This window comes from Aulostomus chinensis, chromosome 16, assembly GCF_037954235.1.
Source record: "Aulostomus chinensis isolate RoL2024-O1b breed Wild chromosome 16, RoL_Achi_v1.0, whole genome shotgun sequence".
In the NCBI taxonomy this organism is placed as follows: Eukaryota; Metazoa; Chordata; class Actinopteri; order Syngnathiformes; family Aulostomidae; genus Aulostomus; species Aulostomus chinensis.
In genome coordinates this window covers 25,434,702-25,457,911 of record NC_141335.1, presented here as the reverse complement: position 1 = coordinate 25,457,911, position 23,210 = coordinate 25,434,702, and the positions used below count along the sequence as shown (strand labels likewise).

Here is a 23,210-nt window from a genome sequence, read left to right as displayed (position 1 = left end):
TAGCAGGAGTTTCCAGAGTTGGAGGCATGAACAGTGTGGGAGAGTGAATGTTGACCAACTGTCAGTTCACACCTGGGATGTGTGTTCAAGTGCTGTGTCAGCAGTCTTGTGGTTTCTGGCTCTGCAGGAGAGGCCTGTCAGGATCCCTGGTTGTGTCTTCGGCACCACCCTGTCCCTCTGATTTGGTTTGCTATCTTAACCGCGTCTGTAATTACTGCGTATTTAGAGCTGCTTAAAATGAAGATTTATCTTGAGGGACACACACGCAAAGCCAAGTCAGCAACCGTGTCCCTCAGGAGGACATCATGACCCGGAGTCAGACACCTCCCATCACTCTATCTCATTTGGCACCAGTTATATTGCTGATAAAGACAAGGCGATGCTATACAGCCTTGACGCAAAAAATCTAGCTCAAGTCATGCTGGAAGAAAAAACTGACCTCTGTGAAAAAGTGCTGCATGCATGTGACATGAAACTGTTTAGATTTACAGCAACCACGTCACCCTCAAAGGCCACACTGCAACTTACTTTATTTTTTTGGGGGGGGGGGGGGGGGTTCTGAAAACCTCAAGTTCTTCACGTCTGAAACTTCAACGACTAACTTTGACTTGTTTTGTCTCTCGCGTGGGCTCGCTAATGTGAGAATCATGCACGGAATTGGCAACAACACGCCACCACGCGCGTTCATCTGCCATACATGGTCGTGTCCGGAGCCTCAACCTGCCTCCACTAGGTGGCGACAAAGCAGCATAAACACCAGCCGGAGTCACCAAGATGAACGGTGACGTCGACACGCCGATATTTTAGATTTAATTCCCGTACAATATAAAGAAATCTCACACAGTCAAACATTTAGGAGGTTTTTGGTTTGTTTTTGGCTCATTCATGTCGTGTTTCTGTCGGAGGAAGTGTGTTAGTCGAAGCGGCCCCCCCAGCCTGATCTGGTGTCTGCTAGTAATGTCTGCTTCTGTCTCTGTGCCCTGCTCTGGGTGCGGAAACAACTGACTCCAGGTCAGCGTCGACGCCGAACGTCAATCGGACAGCCAGGAAGTCAAAGTTGCTGCTGCTCGGAATCGAACTTGTGTACATGACCAGCAAATGAACACAAGGCAGTTTACAGATTCGGACTCTACAGACTCATAATCAGCTCAGCAGCTCCTTCCTAACCATGGACAAGCTTCGTCGAGTGCTCAACGGTCGGGAGGACAACGAGGAGTTGGGTCTCACGGCACAGGTAGCCGAACTCGCCCCGGTGCAGGCTAACAGCTTGGCAACAACCATAAAAGTGCGATAAAACGGCTCCGTGCGGGTCTCTGGCACGCGTTTGACGGTGCTGGTGCTCGTGATTTGGTTGGAATGATTTCTCGCGGTAGGTTGAATTTGGCTGGGAGTGCACACTTGACAGCTAGCTAGTTAGCTGGTCATCTAAGCTAGCCTCCTGGCTATCTGAGCTAGTTAACCAGTCACCTGAGCTAGGTAACTCGTCCCCTGGGTTAGTTCACTAGTCCCCTGAGCTACCTACCTACCCAGCTGGCGTGTCATGTCGTTATCACGTCACTTCCCGCATCCTTGTGACCTTTTATTTTTGTCTTGTGTAAATATTTAATAAGTTGTGTTTGCTTGTGTATTGATACTTCTTACACGCTTCCCAAGGAGGACACATAAAGGTAAAGTACTCCCTTGAACTGTGATTGTTTTTTTTAACATCTTGGTACTTTGAACTTGTTGTTAAAGTTAAAACAGACTCTGGTACCAAGCAGCCTCCCGTCCTGCATCTGTGTGCATGCTCAGTTTGTGTAATGAGTAACGTCCTGTCTCCAGGTTGTGTGTTTGTGTATTATAATGCTCATGTAGGTGTGTTCTCTCCGATCTTCTTGCTGAGGTGGTGTAGCCGTCAGAAGGAAGTCGGCCTGTGGGTCATGTTGTCGGTCTTGTGACATCCTCCCATTGTTCTCTCCAGGTTCTTGATGCCAGCTCCCTCAGCTACAGCACCCGTGTGAAGTGGTTTGTGATATGCTTTGCCGCAGGCGTCCTGTGCTCCATACTTGTGAGTGCTGCTGCCTTTTCCTGTTGAATTCCTTTCCATCTGCTGCCTGACCGTCAAACACTGACATTAACAGCTAGAATGACTGGTCAGCGGCAGTCCGGTCAGAACGAGCGTCATGGATTCAGCAGTTTTGTCGTCGGATTGAAAGCTTTTCATTTCAAAGCTTTAAATACGCTCGTGAGACACGAACAGGGCTCACAGGCCCACCAGAGGTCTGTTAAATCCCGTCTGAAGGTAGCAGGTTCCAGGACTCCAAAAGTTCCTGAAATACAAATAAAAGCAGAAGCTGAAAGGAAAAGTGATGGGAATTTACTTACGACGTGTTTAATTTACTTTTACATGTTACTTTTGAAACAAACCACATAATTTGTCATTATTGGAATGTAAATTTAAATTTCTTGGTTCATTTTGTCTGTAAGTGGACAGTTTAGAGAAGGTAGAGCCATGAAAACTGTCCTCAGTCAAACATGATTAAAGTAAAGCCACTGGTGGAAAACGTCCCCTCCAAACACAACAAGCAAAATAACAGCAAGATCCCAAATGTGACCACAGCAAAGACGGAGAGAAGCTGGACAAAAACAGTCGGGGCGCAGAAACGTTGCAGTTCGTAGTCTTGAAGAAGAATTGATGCTTTTAAAGTGCATCTGTCCGTGGATATTTCATGTTAATAGTGTTCCAGTAATGACTGAAGCGGATCTGGTCCGTTCACACTGATTCAGGTGCCAGACTTCAACCTGGATGCTCCTTCTTTCATTTAAAACCAGGTTCTGTCATTCTGGTCCCTGCAGAGGCGTTCAGACGAGCAGGCGTCCCGGGTCCTGCGCTCTACACCTGACATCCACTCTCAATGAATTGGAGTTGACAGAATCGTTGGAACCCCCTCAGTACACCAGCAGTCCAGCGTGTACTTGTATCACACAGTTACAGTACTGTATGCTCACGTGTAACCTCCTACTTCAGGGTTTTGAATATAAACCTGAGACCAAAGAGGGATGAGCTGCGTCACAGGGGGCCTGAGGATGCTGAGTGTAGCTTGAGCAGTAATTAACCCTTTGGAGGCTAATTGCCTTCATCCTGAGCTCCCAGCATCCACTGCTTCAGTGATGCATTTATTAAGCACATCTATTTAAACATCCCCACAGGCCCTGTCACCCAGAACCCTGAAGGGAACTTGCTAGTTGACACACTTCCTACCTGTGCGTGGGAGGTGGGCCTCCCACTGAGTGATGCGTCCGCTTGTCTCACCAGGCTGAAATGCTTCAAATAATCAACATCAGTGAAGATTTGATTTCCATCCGGAGCGTTTTAAATAGAAGAATCAGAGGAACTGATTTTCCAAAACAGAAAGATGGAAGCCTTCATGTTTATGTGAGTCTCTTCGCCGTTGCTGACGCAGCAGTTTTTAAGCGGTGATATTTGTCTCGCCAGGGTTCAGCGCTGCTCTTCCTTCCAAACGGAATCAAGCTTTTCGCCGTCTTCTACACGCTAGGAAACATCGCAGCTCTTGCCAGGTGAGGTGAATGTGAAGTACTTCCCTGATATTACAGTTTTCTGCCAGGAATACGGCCCGGCAAGAAGCAGCCACAACGTTGGTGTCCTCGTGTCACATGTCGCTCAGGAGCTGCAGCTGTTGCAGGAATCACAATTTATCATGGTCATTATTACTGTTGCACTTTTGAACTGACACAGCACTTCCTTGGTTTTTGTGACCCTAAATTAAACCCGCTACACAAATAATGCACATTTTACATGTTCGTTGAACTAAATATGAGAAAAACTGTTTAAAAAAAAAATGCCGTCCCAGCTGTCAGTCAATCAGTTTTGTATACGGCACCTTTCCCCCCTCGAGATGCCAAAGCGCTTTAGAACCCTCCTCGCTGAGGCTGAGGCTGTCACGCACGGCGCCAGCCTGCTCATCAGGCGCTGTTGGGGTTCAGTATTTTGCTCCAGGATAAAACCAGTGGCCCTGCGGGTGCTGGCCTCTGGTTTGTCTCCATCTCCCGCCCTCCAGGTTACTGATTGCGTCGCCTGTGAGACCTCGCCACCGTGTCACAGTGGTCACATGCTAGTGTGAGGACACACTGAACTATTAGAAACATGCCTGGAGTTATTCATCAGGCTCCATGTAATTATCCCGAGATATGAGTTGAAGTGTCTACCTGGCAACTGTCTTTTATTCTCTCAGGCGCACTTCTTCACCAGCGGCAGAAGTTTACTCGTTTTTTGTTGAAGAAAGTAAAATGAGACCTTAATAAATTGACCTTTTTCTTCCTTGATGTTTTCTTGGTGGCCCTGTTTGGTTCTCACCTCTCATTTAGAGCACTGGTTTCACATCCTTCACATCCAACACACCTTTGGTGTCCTGATGGGATGGAGAGTGAACAAACCCAGGCTTCCCACTGTCCTCTGTCAATATGATGGTTCTCATCTTACATAATACCACAAGACAAATTAAGAGTTTTTCTTTTTTTTGCTTCTGAGCCTCAGATCAACATGCGCTGTTGAGTTTCTCTCTTGACTCAAAGTGTAACGTATTTCCTGATGGACAGTTTACAATGTGTGTCCGTCAGAAGTGTTCTAGTGAGTGTGAGTGTGCAGGTGAGAAAAGCCTCCCCCCCAGCAGACTTGCAGCAGCAGCCTGCCTCAACAGCCCGGCTCCTTGCGTCTCATCTAACAGATGTGACGCTCCACAGACTCTCTTCCCACTCGGCTCTGCTGAGCCCCGAGCCGCCTGCGTGACTCGTCAGCAGGGAAAGCCTTTGTCTTGTCACATTTACTGACGTCACCTATGAATCATGAAGGAGGTTTTAAATGAGTAGGACATGAAATATTCACCTTCTAATCTCTGCATCTTGGAGCGTGTATTTATCATTTTACTGTGGCTACACAATTCAGATGTCACTCAAGGGGCAAGTGCTTGTGGACTGCAAATAATTAACTTCCTGATGTTGAAAATCTAGAATAACATGTTGAAAGACGCCTACAAGGATGGAGACGCTGCCTTGTTGGACAGGTTGTGCCTTGATGAGGTGCCTCTGCTGCACAGCTCCTCTGTAACTCTGTGTCTTCCTCTCCAGCACCTGCTTCCTGATGGGGCCACTAAAACAGTTGAAGCGCATGTTTGAGCCAACGAGACTGATAGCCACCATTGTTATGCTGGTAAATACAATATTTCGGATTTCTTTATGTCCACATCCATCCATACTGTTCTCTTCCTGACTGTCTGTGTGTTTCCATTGTTTTGGTATATATTTTGATCCTGTCCTTGCCTCCATAGCCTGTTTACTTGCTGGTATTTATAATTCATCACAGTCTGACGCCCTTTCTTGCTCTTCCTTTGCTGCTGTAACACTGCTATAAAATCTTATATTGTATCTCTTATGTCTCTTTACAGCTTTTGTTTGACGGCCGTTACTCCGTGTATTGATTACTTTCATGTCGGGGGGGTTATGTTTCCACCTTTGGCATAAAACTGTTTGATTCTTCAAAGCTAGGGGTAGTTAACTTCTCCTTCCTTCCCCACCAGCTCTGCCTTGTCTTGACGCTTTGCGCTGTGTTTTGGGTGAGTAGGCAACCAGGAAGTCAGAGCACGTTGGTGTCGTCACGGTTGTGTTGCAGTGATAGAATATCCACTGTGTGTTTTCTTTCACAGTGGCAGAAAAGGGGGCTGGCGATCATCTTCTGTATTCTGCAGTTTTTGGCAATGACGTGGTGAGTTGGAGCTGCCAGGCCAGGCCCGTCTCCTCTGCTGCACTCTTAAATGCGTCGGTCGCAGCGACTCATGAAGCTGCTGCAGCCTGCTCCCAGTGAGCCAGTCAGCTGATGCCCTGCTCCGACATCCTGCTTGATAAAACTTCAGTTAAATGACTTGACGATAGAATGACATGGAGAAGGTGTAGACGTGTTGGCTGTCATGGTCGCTGGCATCTTCATGGGTTGCCTCAACCCTCCATTCTTACTCTGGATTGTGGATTATTGCTGAAAATCTCTGGCAAACTAAATTTTGCTGGTGTTGTTTTCACCCGTTTACTGTTGGGCCGTAAAGGCAGTCCACAGTCCTCCTTCGCAATCCTCCATGATTCTGCGATCACATAAATATGCAAAGTCTGTCAAACTTAAATACTCGGCGCACTTTGGATACAAAAAAAAAATGCATTTTTCATTGATGCAGGGGGCCGCCATTTTCTAAAAAGTGTAGACAAAAAAAAACTTTAAAAAAATAAAATCACACAATTTTTAAAGAAAAAACATTGCAAAATGGAGCATTTCTGGCCCCAACAATCAGGAAACCCCCCAGCTGAACTCGGGAGGCACTGGCTTTAAGACCCAGTCCTGCACCGCGATACTGGCCTGCGTCCGTCTACCCTTCGATGGTGTCACGGTAACTAAAGTTCCTGGGCGAGGAGTTCATGCTGAGCTGGTTATTTTAATCTCACACATACAGAGATGTGCACATGTGACACTATCCCTAAAGGGACCAGGTGGATTTCCCTGCGTTGCTCTGAGCCCTGAGACGGCAGTGACTGTGAGGTCGTCTGCCAGGTAGGTCAGTGTATTCCTGGCCTCCAGGGGAAGTGGCGGTGCCAGAATCCCGGTAGACCTACTTTAGCTTCACATCATTGTCTGGCCTGTAGACTCAGACAGGTGGGTGTTGTCCACTGGCCGTCAGCTTTGCACGCCAACCTCATTTGAAGTGTAAGATGGAGGAAACAATGTAGAAGTGATGCGCGGTTCAGACGAGTGAGGGATGAGGAGTAATCCCTCATACTGGGAAACAGGAAGGTCAGTGGGGTCGAGTTCCAGAGTAGCAGTGAGGGGTGTGTGCGTGTGTGCATGCTCAGTTATGAGTGTATGTGAACAGTGTGTGAATGTGCACAGAAACACCCCCCCAGTTCCTGGGGGGGGGGGTGGGGTTGAAGCTTTCGTCACGGAGACTGTCAGCCTGCAACAGCACCTACATGTTGTGCATTCACTTCCGCTCTGACTGCATTCTTGTAGGAATCACCGTGGCAACCACATGTCACACCTCCCAAGCTCATTCTCAACAGACTGGGGGGTGTATTACACTCCCACGCCGGCGCTCGGCCGTCTGCAGCAAGGCGGTTCTTGTTACAGGACGTTGCCACTGACCCACACAGTAGTGAGCAAAGTCCAGCCCTCAGGCTGAAGCTCATGAAGTCACCATATGACAGCGAAGCCCTAGCCACCGACTCCATGCTGAGTCAGCAGGAGGGTGAAGCAAACAGAACTGACAGTTTGTGCTGAGTTTCTGTCATTTACTTTGAAAAAGGAAGTCAGCTGGTCACACGGAGGGTTGGAGTTGAAAGGTGCTCACTTTTAAGCTGAAGAGCCTCACAGTTGCGCCTCCAACCCTGCGCTTGGATAAGATGGGCGTCGTACTCAAGCTGCTGTGGTTAATAATTCAGCTGTGGAGTCCTCACTTATTTGAAATAAATTGCGTGTTTGAGCGGGGCTTTTCCCTGCTCATCCTGCTTCCTTGTGTTTGTCTCACCAATTTGTCTTGAATCATTAGCACAAAGATTACAGTTTATCCGTTTAATTAACCATCAGTTAATCTCCCTGACAACATCCACCAGAGACCCTCCAGTCCAGGAAGTAGCCTGTAAGACCTGATGTGCGTTTGTCAGCTCAGGCTTGTGTTACTGATGTGTTTCTCTTGGGTTTAGTTTGTCGTTGCCAGGGTCTCCAGCGACGCTTTGCATCATTCCGCCAACGTCATTCCCACCTAATGTTTGTTCTCTGTCTTTCAGGTACAGCATCTCTTACATTCCTTTCGCCAGGTAAGACAATGGAGTTGTTTCATTTCTATTCAAGGAAAAATGTCTGCATTGACCTCAGCTTGTAGTCTGGGGAAAACACTGGTTTTGGGGGGGCTGGTGACAGACGGCAGGAATGACAGCAGCAAGTGCATCACGTGATTTTGTGACTGTACACGAATGTAGCATGTTGACGTGTTTGTGTATAGTTGATGAAGGTGATGTCGCCCTCACCGGATCCAACCACACTGATCAGATTGTTGTTGGTTGACTGGGCCAGGAAGCTGGGAGGGTGCCGCTCTCCTCGCAGCCGCGTCCCACAAATCAGTTGTTTTTGTACTCAATCCTAAATCTGTCCACAAATGAGTCTGTTGACATGAGAAACACCACAAACTGGAGGGAATTATCTGAAAACCACTGAGTGACGACATTTTTGTTTATCTCTAAACATCCCTGTTTGCTCCACCATATGGCCACCCCCCCCCCCCCCCCCAGCAATCTAGTGTCAAGCAAATGGCAGCTTGTTGTTGCGTACTCCCCCGTGCTGGAGCTCTGTTTGCTTTATCGGTAATATCAAAATAAAACAGCTTTTCCAGGAATAATGCTGTTTGAGCCAGATTTACCAAAGTTGAGCTCCCCTGCTTTTAGGGTTCCATGTGATCAGTGGTAGTTTAAGCACCAGGGAACCCCTCTACTGTTCTAAAGACTGTCATTGACCCTGTTTAGACTGAGCATGAACATGAGTTGAAGGAGGTCCGATCCTGGACGGTCCAACGTGCAGAAGAAAGTGTCCACTCGTTAGTCGTGTTTCCATTTGGTTAGAATAAATTCGACTTTTTAAGCTTTTCCTCCATGACACATTGGAGCAGTGGTCCTCCCTGTGGCCCCCAGCAAGAAGGTTGTGGGTGGAGCCCTGGCTGCAGCACGGGGTCTTTCTGGGTGAGTCTCCATGTTCTCCCTGTTCCTGCTGGGTTCTCTCTGGTACTCCAGCTTCCTCCACAGTCCAAAGACATCAAGAGGGACCAGGTTAATCCAGACTCTAAATTGACCGTAGGCGTGGCTGGGAGAGCCAATGGTTGTCTGTCTCTATGTGTTGGCCCTGCCATGGACTGGTGACCTGTCCAGGGTGAAGGCTGCTGGGATAGGCTCCACCCCCACCACCCTCAACAGGAGGAGAGGGGAACATGGATGGATGGAAGCTTTTCCCTCCTAAGATGTTGGAGGCGATGTTACACGTGGCCTTAACAGAACAGCAGAGGAAGAGACCATCTGGGCCACCTACAACCATCAACCAGGGAAAAATGGCCATGTTGTTGATGTTGGGGGACAAAGACAGAGTTCAAGAATATCTGGAAGTCGCCGGCGATGGAAGCAGCTGCTCAGTCATGCAAGTTAAAACGTGGTATTGCAATAAAGGGGTTTCCGTCCCCCGTCGACCATGTACTCTTTCTCAGAAAAGGCCAAAAAAAAACCTGGGCAGTGACATTTTTGTAACTTCTGTAGTTTCCATTTACCTTTTCTGAGGTGATCTCTCAGACTGTGCATCAAAGTAGGTTGATGACAATTTGCCATTTGTGATCATTTGCGTCTTTCCAAGTTAATTAAGGTTCTTTCTGTGCTCGTTAGTAGACTCAAGCGCACTCACACTCATACTTTCTCTGCTGTGCAGCATTAAGAGTCGCACTCGTCCTCGTCTGTTGGAGATAAACAACAGTCAAACGCGGGCTCGGCGCTGACGTTCTGCCTGTGAACACGCCTCTCTGCTCAGGTGCAACCTTCCAAATTGCTCCATATGGTGGAGATTCACCGCCAAGCCGAGCAAGAGGTGTCAGGTTGTTTTGCCGGTCCAGCTGTAAGCAGGATTATGTCTCATTTGGTGAGAGGTCCAGAGCCCCCATGCTGCCCCCCCCCCCCCCCCCACCACTGCCACTAAGTGCCTTGTGTGTTTTGGGGGGGAATCCTATAATCCATCCTGACAGCTGAGAAACCTCCTATAACCACCGTGTTCCCCCTCCCCCCAGTCCAAGCCAACAACAAAGCTGAGACAAAGACCTGTTCCCGTGCTGCTGCTCCTAAAACAACAACATTCCTCTGGAGAAATGCGTCTTTGACTGCCTGATGGTGGGATGAAGTCTTTGCCGTCTTAATGTGCTTATTGATGTTTTGTCTGCTCAAGCGTTTGTCAGCGCATCACTGTCTTCTCCTCTGAAGCGTCTCATTCTAAACTGTCTTTCTTTCTCTTGGATGCGATTGTTTGGCCCTCTGATATCAGACTGGCCGCGTCGCGTCATCTTAGACCTCATCCCTGCTCAGACACGCTGATGTCTGGCCGGCCCAAACACCACATGGCAAACGGGCCTGATCCTTTAATGTATTTTACGCTGCCGCCTATTTATAACCTCCTACGCCTGAAGCCCCAGGTAGGGAAACGTGCTGTGTGCGCACTTCCCACACTGCTGGAGGGCTGCTGCTGCTGTGAGGTTTGACAGGAAGTGGAGGACGTCTAAGATGCATCATTTATCCCTGCCGTTGTTGAGGTGAAGCAAAAATAGCATCAAGTGAAAATAGAAAAAAACAGACCTCAGGCTGTATGGGTGCAAGGAGGGTGGCTGCTGTTTTTGAAGCGCAGAGGATGCATCTCCTGTCTGTACACTGACCCCCCCCCCCCCCCGACTGCTCATGATCCCGCCTTCTCCTTTTAACCTTGACGGGTTTCACACCTCCTCCACTGAAATTAGACTGTGGCTGCAGGCGAAGTCTGCATAGCAACACACCGATGGCAAGAACATTGGGGGGGGACAGTAGGCAGCGGTCTGTCGTTGCCATGGTGATGGCTCGTCTTGCATCATCCCTCAGTACCTGGAAAACGGGAGCCCCCATCACTCGTAACATGTGGTGCTTCCCCCGCCAAAACACACTCACTTATTCATGAGCGGCCCCACCCAGATCCTCGCAACAAAGGGCGGAAGAGCTTTTTTTGTCACTTTCCATTTTGTACACATGACAGGTTTTTGCCCCGAGGGACGTCTGCTTTTACTCCTGTTGGTTTTCATCCTGTCGATTCTGTTGCTGTCATTGATGGCGTCTGTCTTGCTCCTACAGAGATGCTGTGATGAAGTGCTTCACCACCTGTCTCAGCTGAGCGCACGGACACGGCGACCGGTCCAAATATGCAAGAAGACCCACATCTGTTGTCTATGCACTTCATCTCCATATTTGTACTACGGCTGTTTCATGTTGTGAATTCTGGCTCTAGCTTTTGTGAGAGAATTGAGTGCCTTTAATGCTTAATATATTTAAAGATATTCCTATATTTTCTGACTGTTTTATACCATTGAAGTGCAGGGAGATTACTTTGATTTTGCTCTACTAGGAAAGTGCCTGGAAACATCGACCAACCTTAAATATTTGCATCTTTACTGTTTTTCTTTTAAACTGTGACCTGAAAATAACAATACACCAACATTAAAATACGTGATCTGCCTTCTGTTGTTGTGTGTGGCTCTGAGTGTGAAGGTGATGTCAGATAAGGTTTTTAAAAAATATATATTGTCTTCCCTGTGAGATGTCCCAGCAGCATAAATCAAAAGTCAGCGGCCGCCTCATCTGTCAGCGCGCCGCGTGCGACACCTTTCCCTCGCCTCCATCTAACTGCTCCTCCGTTGTACGTTTGAGTTCCTGCCAGATGCAGCGATGACCCAGTTAATTCCGCTTTTTTGATTTTAACGTGACCTAATAACCCAATATAGCTTGCATCAGGATCCCTACGTTGCTTCAGCTCCATAGCATAGCCTTTGAGGATGGGGTTGTCATGACAACCCATTCCGGAAGATCCATTACCTCAGTCAACCCCCCATCTGTAGTGCAGATGCTCACGTTATCCTGTTGAGGTGTGTGTGTGTGTTGGACCGCCAGGTTCCATCTTCTCACCTCCCAGCTGCAGATTTACATAACAAACGTGTTCCTCAGTTTCTTTGTATTAAGGAACTGCATTCCACTTCCTGTTGTGCAAGCCTCCACATGGCTTCATTAAGCATTTGTATAATGTACCGCAGGATTAGTGTGGACAAAATCTCCCTTCAGTACTGTTTGATCAAATAACTTGGCTGAGATCCAGCAAATCCCTGAGCGCCACACACACTCTCCAAGTAATCTGAGGGATCAAGTCGTTCTCTCCACCAAGGGGATGCCGGTTGTTTTTGTGATCAAGTTTCTTCGCCCGCCATTTTTGGATTAAAAGTTTGAGGATGCTGGGGATGAAGCCTGACCTCTGCAATCTGCTGGCGTCCAGACTGTTTCCTCTGTCAGGTCTAATCTGTTTGTCAGGGCGAAGACGGATCCCACGCCAGGGAAGCCACCATCACACCAAGAGACAGCTTCTCTGGTGTAGCCAGAGCAGAGTCCGGGGCCTTGATTAGTCTAGTGTACATATATGGCAACTACTTCCTGTTTGTACAGTGAATGATTTGTTCATTGGAATGTGGTTAATGATTTTAAACATGTAATTTGAATAAATTACAGGTTTTACATTCATGTGTGCATGAAAACTAATATATACATACATACATACATATACACACACACACACACACACACACACACACACACACACACATTATACTATACACACACATACACACAGACAGACTGTGGTGCAGAATGTCAGACTACTGGACGTGAGCTCCGGTCTTGGTCCCTCCTTCTCTCCCGGATCCGGTTCGATCTCAGGATGTGGAAAATTCGTCAGATGAAGTTGCAAACTTCATATTTTTCTGCTGAATTCCTCTCACCACCTGGTGTGTCGGTTCAGTGACTCGTGAGAGGCAGAAGCTCCTCGGAACTTATCGGTCGGGTATCAGAAATGACGTCACCACCGCCACCACAGTCATTGCGTGGCTTTGTTTGGTGCCTCCAGTGGCCACGCCTCCCTGCCAGCCATCATAAAGCCGCCGGAGTGTGTATGTGTATATATATATATATGTGTGTGTGTGTGTGAGTGTGTGTGTGTGTATGTTTGTGTGTTCACCAGCTGAGCTCCGGTCCAACAGGTGCAGCTGATCATGTCCTTAGACCGCCGCTCGTGGCTTTGCGCAAGCGGAGCGTCCTGCACCGCACTTTGAAGATTTGCACGTCTTTAATACATCCGAACTCTTCCGGTCACTAAAATGCCTTTCCCGCCCATCAGCCTCCATCAGCGGATCTCCTCTCCTGGCAGGGAACTCTTCGGGAAGAAGAAATCCAACAGCGGAGCGCCTCCTCGCGCGGAGCTCCCCGGCCGACCCGGAGGAGACCGGGGCGAGTCCGAGCGCGAGAAGCAGTCCAGCTCCTGGACGTCCGCCAATTTCAGGAATCTGGGACGCAAAGCTCCGCCGGAGAAGAGCAAAAGCCCGGTGCAGAAGCCGGCCGTCGGTCAGGAGCCGCAGGTGAGGTGCTCCTGGCTGTCGGTGCCCAAAGCTCAGGACCTGTCGGAGGGAGTCCGGCGCTCCAGCTCCATGGACTCCACCAGACCCGGAACGGAGGACGGGAAGAAGGAGATCCAGTTCACCCTCAGCCTCACCCCTGAAGCCATCCTCGTCATCCAGAAACGAAATCTAGAAAAACAGATGTTGGCGAAGCAGCAGAAGTGCTGCGCGTCCGCGGACTTCAGGCACAGGCGCGTGTTTCCTTCCAAGAAGACGCACGCGGGGTCTAAGGGCTGCGCGGCGGCCGCCAAAGCGGAGAGCGCGGAGCAGGACATCACCGCCATCGTCAAGATCTCCCTGCTGAACGACCAGTACAAGTACGACGACGTGGAGTACGAGGAGGAGGACGGGGACGTGGACGAGACGGTGGTGAGGAAGTGCAGAGAGTGGCTCAAAGGCGTTGAGAGCGCGGCCGCTTTGGGCAAAGTGGACAAACTTGGCGCGCTGCCGCACCTGAAGGGCTGCTGATGCCGGCGCTCCTCGGGCGCGGCTGCCGCGTCCTCAGGTGAAGGCTTGGACGTTTCCATCCCTGAACTACACCAAACTTTTCCTGTCCGGTGGAGTCGGAAACGTCACGGGGATGTTGCTTTACCGGTTTATGCCTGTTTAAGAATTTGTTGAAGTCTGAATTGAGTACCTTTATATTCTCTTTGCACATGGGTTTGTTTTCATTGAGGCGCCCCTGGAATTGGCGCAGGGATTTGCGTCTCTTTGTGCGGGAGAACAATGACGTTGTCAACAGGGTGTGCGGTCTGCTGCTGGAGCCAAACGGCCCCCCCCCCCCCCCCCCCCAGAGCCCTGGGCTGTCAGTCGTGTACAGTATTTAATACTACATATTTGTACTGTCTCCTCAACTGATAAACATGCCATTTGAAGTAAAAATGTTCTTTTTTTCAAATTCAACCTCTTCAATCTGATTTGTGTGGTGACCCTGCAGTGGTTTTGATGGTTCCTAGCTTCCACGTGGCGCCGCCAGCGTACCTGTGGCCATTCGGGCATTAGCCTACTAAGCTGCTTAGGTCTCCGGTTAAGAAGACTGGTGGGCTTGAGGGCCCGGGTGCATGATCCCAGTCCGTCATCCCAACACTCACACATTCCAGCAAGAGCATCAAATGTTCCTCACCAAGCAAGCAGCTTTCATCCTGCACCAGTCGAAGTTCTCCTGACTGCTGTGGAGCCGACGGACGCAGACTTCCAGCTCTGGCCTGAAACGCCAACCTCGCCGGGCGTGTGACCCGGCAGGAAGCTTTAGTTTTTCACGTCCGGCATCCTGGAGGGACATTAGGGACATTAAGACTTGACGTGGTTCTGACTGTGACCGTTTGCAGTAATAAACCAACAAGACATGACAGGCCTCCACACACACACACACACACACACACACACACTAGATCAAATGTTCCTGCTGTGTATGTGTGTATGTGTGTGTGTGTGTTCTGAGATGCTCCACGCCTTTCATATTGGTCTCTGTAATTTAGTTACCAGAGTTTCGCACTCATCTGAGGACCGTGAGCTTTCCTGAGGACTACTCAGTGTTTCCCATCAACACGCCGATGTCTCGTCCGTGCTGACTTTTCCATTTTCAGCCTTTTTTCCTCAGGTGGCGGTGGATCGGCTACGACGAGATCCCAGAGCAAAGGCTGCATCGGCCGGCCTGGAGGCCTCGCTGATACCTGTGTGTCAGAAAGGTATTTTACTTTTGTTCCCTCTCTGTTCAGTCAAAGCACGTTTACAACAAAGAAGGAACACGTCTGATGTCAGCAGGCGAGCACGCCAATGGAATAAAGCTCCTCATGGTCCCATTCAGGGTCACAAATGGCCTTATTGTCACCCGGCCCGGGCTGCTGAGATCATGCCTGAACCGGTGCAGTGTGTACCAGGACTTGGTCGGGTCCCCGTGGATCCAGGGATGATATTATCACTAGCTCAGTTGTGTAGTTGTGTAATCCTCCTCTATTGTGTCATTTCAATCGTGGCCTTGTTTACAGGCCTCGCTGCCTCCCGCCTCTCCTCGGCGCCAGTACTCATTGCGGCCTGGTTGGGGCCTGAAGCCTGTCCTGGGGGTAAGATCGACATTGTTAGGGTGGAAGGAGCTCCAACACTTGTGTGAATGGTAAAAGGAAAGCAGCAGGAGGTGGAAGCGGTTGAGATGGTTACAGCTGGAGACACTCCCGGGTCTGACCCGTCTCACGCCCGTCTGAACGGGTTTGTTGGTCGCCTCTTCCCTTTTGGGATCAGGCGTGAAAAAGAAAATATCACAGTCCCTGTCCAGCGTGACGTGGAACTGCGTATTATCCTCCTCTGATTTACAGTGGCAGGAGAGTGCAGATCCCCAACACACACACACACACACACACACACAGAGCAAAGGACAGCAGGTTCTGCTTGGTATTACTGTGGCAACGGAACTGATAAATCCTGCGTCTACAGCAGCTTTTGTGAGAAAAGACAAAGCGGACATTTCCTGGAGTGACTCAGCCCGTAAACTTTCACAGCGCGGCCGTTCAGCAGCAGACTGTTGAGGAGGAGGAGGCGCGTCCTGGAGAGGGTGACAGTCCAGACCAGACCAGGCAGTCCGTCGTCCCCTCAAAGCTCCACACGTTCTGTTGCTATCAGCCTAGAACTTCTGGGTCACTGCGTCCTACTGGCGCTCTGATTGACCTGACATGGACGTGGGCCGAACAAACAGCAGAGACGTGATACAAATCAAGAAGCGAAGGAAAAATCTTTAGGGCAGAAGGTCTGTGGTTGGGTTTGGCCCTCACAGCTCAGTTTACTCATCCCTATTCATGCCAAAGAACATCTGGAGAACTTTTGTGGTTCCGTTTATCTCATAATATTCTGCAGCACGTCATTTGCATGTAGACATGAAAAACAGTCCCTCAAACCCGCCTCTGCCAGGATCCGTCCTCCTCTGGACTGAAGACATCAGGGCCTGATGACGTGACTCTCGTGGACAAGCTTTGTGTTGCTCAACGTCCTGCAGGAGGGTTTTGTTGAGAGCTGGTGGGTTTATTCCTCTTGCATTTTTAATTTCATTTATTTTGTGGCTCGGCTTTACGAGAACACAATGTCAGGCTGGTGTGTGGGTGGATGCTCTTGGCAGAAGGGAGGGATTACCAAAAAGGAATTCTTGTATTTAATCTCGGGGCAGGATGGCTGCTTCACTCCCACAATGTCTAAATTAGGTTTGTGCTGTTGATAGGCAGAGGATGAAGTGGAGCCCCGGAGGAGGAGGAGGGCTGGAGACAGCAGCAGCAGCCCGGACCGGGAGGCCCTGAGCAGGCGCAAGGCTCGGCTGGAGCAGGTGGATGGACACCAGAGCTCCAAGACACTGTCACACTCTCAGAGACGTTCACCATGGCTAGCAGCTGTTCCATCATGTTCTCCTCCTCGTCCCTCCAGTAGGGTTCTGCCCATGTCTTTGTTTATGCTGCAGCGCCATCTAGAGGCCCACAGGAGCCCGCGCCGCCGCCGAGGCGCTCTCCACCGCTGCTGCGCTGCCCTTCTGGAGGAGAAGCTGCACGCACGGCGGCGAGCACACGGGCCCGGAGCGGCGCCCCGCCGCGACTCACGCAGGGCCCCGGGATTAACAGCACATCATTTACACTTTACTGGAATAAAATCAACATGTAATCCAGCACAATTGAGACAACATTTACTTTATTAATAATGTGATACAATTGGATGATTGTCAAGTATAGTGCAGATCGATGTGGTAAATGGCATCTGATCAACTTCGCTTCGGCTCACTCACCTTGTCTGGTTTTCAGAGGGAAACTGGAGAAATGAATCCATTTATTCATGAATGAACTCATTTGGACGTCAGCGACCAGCCGCCTGCAGCTGGTGGCGGAGGTAACACACCTGCACATGGGCGGCAGTGGGCCGGGCCACACACCTCCACAGGTGGGAACCTGCATTTCCGACTGACAAACGTGCGAATGAACGGTAACATTTCAAGCAACAGCACGACTCCCCAGCGCCCCGCCCCCGCGTTTGGCTCAACAGGCGCGATTCGGCACTGCGGGCAGCCTATTCTCTAAACCGCCATTTTAACGTGTCACTTCCGGGTGGTATTCAGGTGGGCCACAGTCCAGGTGGATTCTGGCTCACATGTGTTGACTTACACGCGTGGTCTCTGACATGATAACTCTGACACAGGAGAGCTGACGTCACATCTGCCTTAAACCTGAGCTCCAGCTGTGTTTCTACCACTGCGGTCACGGCAGAGCTGGAGGACTGGCGTGGAGCAGGACCACACGTGTGCAGGGTGGAGGAGTGACCACACGCTGCTTGGAGATGGTCTGATAGCCTTGACCTTTAACGTGCTTGTCTATCATTTTCTTTCTCATCTCCTGAGACAACTCTCTCCTTAGCTGTCTGTGGTCCATGCTCAGTGCGGTCCACAGCATGACACCAAACAGCAGAGTGACTTCTTGTCACACTTTCAATGGCAGACGGACTGATTACAAGTTTGAAGACACCTGTGATGCTAATTACAGGACACACCTTAGTTTAACATGTCCTTATGGTCAAATTGTTTTCAGTCTTTTCAAGGGGTACCATCATTTTTGTCCAGGCCAGTTTCCTTAGTTTTTTTTTTTTTAAATTATTCTGTTGAACCACAATTCAAAAGCAATGTTTGATTTTCATTCGTTAATTTTCAGTAAATTTTTATTCATTATCACTTTTGTCAGTTTCGAGTTATTTCAGTGACCACTGTGGGCTTTTCTTTCTTCAGCAGAAGGGCATCAACAGTTTTGTCCACGTGTGTATGAGCAGCAAACAGGAGGAGAATGAGAGAACGATTTTAAAGGTCAGGTGGAAGGTGTGAGGGCGACCTTGTGACCAGCGATCACTCAGGCTGCAGCGCTCAGCCGTGCAGTGCTGAGCAGTCCTAACTGACCAAAAAAGCAAATGAGATGTAAGTCTGGAACCGGCAGGTTTGACATTTGCTTGTCAACAGACTGAAAACCTGAACTGACCGTCAAAAAAAGCTGGCACTCTTCTTTCTGTTGACTAATTGATTCACGACTGCAGTTTTATTACAAATCTTCTTTACTCTTTATTTGGTCCTCATCTCTGCTGAAAGATGTTTCTTATCTAAAGGAGGAATTCCTTTCCCTGTTTAAAGTTTTAATATATTTATTCAAATGCAGTTTAAGACACAAAACATCAGTCGCAGAAGAGAATTTGAATATTAAAGATTTACACGACCGACCTCAAGTTGATGTCACTCACAGTCAAATAAGCTCAGTGAGCAAGAGGTGACCTGCCTGCAGCGGGTGACCCAGACGTGCTGCTCACTTCTCCCTCTGTCTCTCTCTCTCTTTGTCTGTCTGTCTTTCTCTCTCTGTCTCCCTCTCTCTGTCTCCCTCTCTCTCTGTCTGTCTGTCTTTCTCTCTCTGTCTCCCTCTCTCTGTCTGTCTTTCTCTCTCTCTGTCTCCTACCCTCCCTCTCTCTGTCTCTCTCTACCTCTGTCTCTCTCACTCTCTCTCTGTCTCCCTCTCTCTCTGTCTCTGTCTTTCTCTCTCTGTCTCCCTCTCTCTGTCTGTCTTTCTCTCTCTCTGTCTCCCACCCTCCCTCTCTCTCTGTCTCTCTCGCTCTCTCTCTGTCTCCCTCTCTCTCTGTCTGTCTGTCTGTCTCTGTCTGTCTGTCTCTCTGACACTTTCACCAGCCTGGAATACACAACCCTGCAAATCAAAGCCTCTGTTGTGACTGCAACTCCAACACCTTGTCTTGCCCTCCTGCAGTGATGTGCATGTCGTTATCGTGACGAGAGCTGCAGGTAAAGGTTCCTACAGTCTTAGAATTGCAGCTATGTGAGCCTGCTTTTGTCGACTTCATAGATGAAACATTTGCAGTTTGAGTTTCTTTTATTCGTTTGCAGGACCACGCGTGAGTGTCCTCCACGGTGGTTGACTTTGATTTTGACCGCCTCCTCGCTGCTGCTCTGACGAGGTGTGAAGAGAGCAATCAGCTTCAGAGAGCGCCTGCTTTGAGGGGGTCTCACATGAGAGAGATCCTGTCTTATCTTCCCATCCTATAAAAACAGAGCCTCTTCAGGAGGATGTAATTGTCCTCTCTAATGACTTGGACTTGGGGAGGGGGGACAAAGAGAATGCAATAAAGAACTTTGGAGGTCTTTTCAGGAGGAGTCCTTTGCTTCAAATTGCTGAGCAAATGAAACTGCCCGTTGTTTCCTCAGCTCAGATGGAGAGGCTCCGTCACCGAGGTGCAGCAGGACCAAAGCAGGCAAAGGCAAGAACACCTGCTGGGGCCTAATTGGTCCTTGCTGCAGTTAATGGCTTCCTGTGGCTGCGTGTTTACTTCTCATTTGTTCTGTGTGCTCAGTTTCCCAGCCCCTCAAACAAGGGAGGCTAACTTTAAACCTCTATTCCCACCAGCTTCCGTCTCTGTCTCCTGACTGTCTTCTGCCTGTGTCTCTGCTCAGAAACAAAAGAAGCCGGTGTCCACAATGCAGCACGATGCCGCCTCCCTGGAGCCCCTCCCCAAATCCAGCTGCTGCCTGGTAGCTCTTGTCGCTGGAGTATGGTTGCACAAATCAAGTGCATATGTTTATTTTCCAGTGTTACTGTGTTCTCTTTTCTAAGATCTTTGACCTCCAGAACCAGCTGGCTCAGCAGGGGCACCTGAGAACCCACCAGGAGACCTGAGACCTTTCCTAGGTGCATCAAGTACAACAGTTCCCCATCGGAGCTGCAGAGAAGCCTCAAGCAAGTCAGGACAAAGAGTTGAGCCTCCCTAGCAAACATCACTCCTCCTCTCTGTACATTGCTGTTCACTGTGTGTGTGTGTGTGTGTGTGTGTGTGTGTGTGTGTGTGTGTGTGTGTGTGTGTGTGTGACAGTGCTGGACAGATCTTATTTGACGAGTGAACAGAAACTCCTCTGTACCGACAGAGGTGGAGAACACGAGGAAGCCAGTTCTCCCTCCAGGTTGTGCTACGTGAACTTATAGAAGTTTGACTCTTCAGCACTGTTCTAGCAGGAGACGAGGCAGAAGGTAGAAGTTCTACCGAGGTCACAGAGCAGTTGCTGCAGACCTGTGGTGGAAACCCTGAGCTCTGTTCATCTGTGTTTGCTCTGCCTGCCCCAGAACAAACAGGCTGCTGAGCGCGGACCCTCCTGGAGGAGAGAGCTGATTACTCACGCAGGAGTGAGATGACCAAACACAGCCCCCCCACCCCTGTCGTGGAAGCTCTCCTCTAAGGATTGAGAGTGACTCCCCCAAACATCGTCCAGAGGAAAATGTTCTAATTATGTCTGCTACAAAAGAGACGTGGCAATTGGGCTGCTGGTGTCACTTCATGCCGGCAGATGTGTTTGGAGAGTTTCTCTCCTTTTAAGCTGTCAGGTGAAGAGCGCTTTGTTTACCTCGAGCTCGCCTGAGCTCGTTAGTCTTTCAGCTCCCCTCCAGGGTTGGTGAGCAAGGCAGTAATGTCCCTGCCATAAAGAATCATTTTGCTACAAAAGATGCAGTTTTAAGGAAATGGTGATCAAGCATGTAGCACTACAGATTACACAATTTCCCATATGTTGTAAACATTTGGTAAGGAAACCAAGTCTAAAGGCAGCTGTGACGGTTCTCCTGATATCCTCCGCCATTGCCGCTGCCTGACAGAGGAGTGTTGGCCTTGTCGACCAGCGCTGAGCTCTGGTTAGTAGGGACATGTATGATGTTAGTAAGAAGCTGCCACGCTGAGCAGCACACCGGCTGGGAGACGTTAGGAGCTCGCTGAGAAGGCAAGTGAGGGCTGACAAGTCTTCCAGCGGTGTGAAATCCCACCGCTGCACAGACAAACACGGCGAGACGGCGGACCCTGATGCCCCACCTCAGCTGTGCCGTGGGCACATTCCCCACCTCCGTGAGAAATACCCAAAATAAAAGCAATTAGAGATGAAGTCAAAATATGGAGTCGGAAGAGCTTCAGACATGTTTTAAATTAATGAGCCAATTCATCCAATCTGTCTCTTTGTGCCTATTTATATGTTGATTATTGGCAGCTCTGATTTAGCGAAGCAGTAGCTTGCTATCTTTGTGTCCATCTGCTCATGCTCTCCTCAACATGTTGAATTTCACAAGTATCCATCACAGGTCTGCAAAATGAGATTGAGCAGAACATACCATGTTTATTACTTTAGTGACTTCAGTGAGTGGAAAATGGACATAACGCCGGGATGGTGTGAGTGCCTCTCAGCTCCACCGTCCTCCGCCGTCACCGGTGGACATGGCTGCGCTAATACTGAGGGTGCAGGTCCACATCCTCTCCCCAGTGCAGCCTGTGGGGTTTGTATGGATCTGTTACCTGCTGCACTGGCCTGTGAGTAAACGCTGCCTTGCTCAGGAGTCCTCCAAGGAGCCAGTTTGCACCCAGCAGACAAAGTGTGTTGTCACCCGAGTGCGCAGTGTTATCGGGTGTGAGTTGCACCACACTACGGGCTGCTCTTGAGAAGTAGCACACCATTAGGAATATATTAACAACTCGACATTTTGTGTGCAGGTCACACATCACAGCGGCAAGCTAGTTGAGCGGGTGAGGTTTCGACGCGTTTTAAAAGGAGTGACATCCTTTTTCTTCAGTCATTAAAGTGATACTTCACATAAAAGAGTGTGTTCTGCCTTTCATGCTCTCACAACTTGGTGTGTTTTGCTCATGAAGATGTTTTTGGCTGTCCTGTATCACATCTTTGTGATTCCATAATGCAGAAAGAGCCCGCGACACATATTTGGCTGAAGCTAATCTATTTTGATTTGAACATTGTGAGTTAGTTCTTCGCCGTGTTTGAGGATTTCTGCCCACACGGCTGGATAACGAAGACCTGAATTACACTGGACGGTGAATTTGAGAGTTTTTAAGGAGACATTTTTGCTGTTGTTAACCATCTGTTGCCATTAGCTTCAAGCTAAATATGATTGGCGAGCACTTTCGGCATCCACAATGAAGTACTTGGAGGGAAAATGTCTTCATGGGTTCAAGACACCGATTAGTGAGTAGTTAAAATTAAAAAAAAAGCTGTGTGACATACCTCTTTACATGAAGAATTCCTGCAGATGCTGCAAAATACTTATTTCCAATTTGTGTGTGTGTGTGTGTGTGTGTGTGTGTGTGTGTGTGTGTGTGTGTGTATTGGTAGGCTGTTAGAAGATTCCGAGGAGCATTTGATGGATCAGCCCATCAGTGTCCGCCAGGAGAAGGATGAGCTTCTGTTTCCTAAGGTTAGTTTCCAAACCACAGGAGAAGCAGTCCCACCTGGAGTGGTGAGAGGCAGCACACCTGCGTTAATGATGCTCTCTCCTCCCTAACCACCAAGCATGAACCCCAACATGCAGTACTCAACATTTTCATCATCACACTGTCAAGATTTAATGTCCTTTCTTTACAAAACGTTCCCTTTCCTCATGTAATTGACTCAGTAATGTCAGTGCAGTAAGAATACTAGCTCTTAGCTTAGGATAGCGTAACAACGTAGCTAACAAGAAGCTTGTCATAGCTTCCTCTTTGAATCTAATTCATCCATCTCTCAACACAAACATGTACTCCCCAAAATGCAGAACTAGTCTTTTTTGGAGTCTTTGTTGAGAAATTGTAAAGAATATTCAAGCTGAATTAAAGTCTTTCCATGGTTACATCCCTAAGAACTCACTGAGGCCTGCGCTACACAAGCATGGCTAATGAAGCTCAGATAGAACGTGCGTTGAGGCGATCCTGGCGTGGGCTGCAGGAATCCCAGACGTCAGGAGATGAGGTTATGCTCAGGTGCTGAGACGACCGTATACACACAAACATGCAGGACTCATTTTCCTCTCACCTCCATGTCAGAATGGGCCTGGGCAAACAGAGGATGAGCCCGGCTAGAGGGAGCGCAGGGGAAGGCAAACAGTGGTCGGATGAGACTAG

General features: G+C 49.1%; 2 protein-coding genes and 2 long non-coding RNA genes across 6 annotated transcripts; 3 read left to right on the top strand and 1 right to left on the bottom strand.

The window, feature by feature from the left end:
• The first annotated feature begins 774 nt into the window (after nucleotides 1-774).
• sft2d1 (SFT2 domain containing 1) lies at nucleotides 775-11,320 on the top strand. 2 transcript variants are annotated; one of them, XM_086180771.1, is made up of 9 exons: nucleotides 1,304-1,369; nucleotides 1,654-1,667; nucleotides 1,961-2,047; nucleotides 3,476-3,558; nucleotides 5,125-5,206; nucleotides 5,574-5,609; nucleotides 5,700-5,758; nucleotides 7,819-7,848; nucleotides 10,927-11,320. In XM_086180771.1, the coding sequence occupies exons 1-9, from the start codon at nucleotides 1,357-1,359 to the stop codon at nucleotides 10,964-10,966; spliced, it is 444 nt and encodes a 147-aa protein (XP_086036897.1). In that variant the 5' UTR covers nucleotides 1,304-1,356; the 3' UTR covers nucleotides 10,967-11,320. The 2 variants fall into 2 exon arrangements, with proteins under 2 accessions (XP_086036896.1, XP_086036897.1); XM_086180770.1 differs by lacking the exons at nucleotides 1,304-1,369; nucleotides 1,654-1,667 and adding an exon at nucleotides 775-1,234.
• Nucleotides 11,321-12,818: 1,498 nt separating this feature from the next.
• prr18 (proline rich 18) lies at nucleotides 12,819-14,044 on the top strand. 2 transcript variants are annotated; one of them, XM_086180519.1, is made up of 2 exons: nucleotides 12,822-12,872; nucleotides 13,010-14,044. In XM_086180519.1, exons 1-2 carry the CDS (start codon nucleotides 12,835-12,837, stop codon nucleotides 13,752-13,754), a joined length of 783 nt encoding a protein of 260 aa, XP_086036645.1. In that variant the 5' UTR covers nucleotides 12,822-12,834; the 3' UTR covers nucleotides 13,755-14,044. The 2 variants fall into 2 exon arrangements, with proteins under 2 accessions (XP_086036646.1, XP_086036645.1); XM_086180520.1 differs by having other exon boundaries at nucleotides 12,819-14,044.
• A 365-nt stretch (nucleotides 14,045-14,409) lies between these two features.
• On the bottom strand, nucleotides 14,410-17,176 carry LOC147247966 (uncharacterized). The gene is made up of 3 exons (XR_015109512.1): nucleotides 17,044-17,176; nucleotides 14,769-14,959; nucleotides 14,410-14,556 (listed from the first exon to the last, which is right to left on the bottom strand). It is a non-coding gene; the product is annotated as an uncharacterized LOC147247966 (long non-coding RNA).
• A 34-nt stretch (nucleotides 17,177-17,210) lies between these two features.
• On the top strand, nucleotides 17,211-19,371 carry LOC147247965 (uncharacterized). The gene is made up of 3 exons (XR_015109511.1): nucleotides 17,211-18,213; nucleotides 18,967-19,077; nucleotides 19,180-19,371. It is a non-coding gene; the product is annotated as an uncharacterized LOC147247965 (long non-coding RNA).
• The last annotated feature ends 3,839 nt before the right edge of the window (nucleotides 19,372-23,210 follow it).

Bases quoted from the DNA above. Each gene is read 5' to 3' on its own strand.
- sft2d1 (XM_086180770.1), top strand. From the start codon at position 1,169: ATGGACAAGCTTCGTCGAGTGCTCAACGGTCGGGAGGACAACGAGGAG. The intron at 5,207-5,573 runs GTAAATACAATA...CTTCCCCACCAG, and splicing joins TAGCCACCATTGTTATGCTG to CTCTGCCTTGTCTTGACGCT. The intron at 5,610-5,699 runs GTGAGTAGGCAA...TTTCTTTCACAG, and splicing joins CGCTTTGCGCTGTGTTTTGG to TGGCAGAAAAGGGGGCTGGC.
- prr18 (XM_086180519.1), top strand. From the start codon at position 12,835: ATGTTTGTGTGTTCACCAGCTGAGCTCCGGTCCAACAG. The intron at 12,873-13,009 runs GTGCAGCTGATC...CCCGCCCATCAG, and splicing joins GCTGAGCTCCGGTCCAACAG to CCTCCATCAGCGGATCTCCT.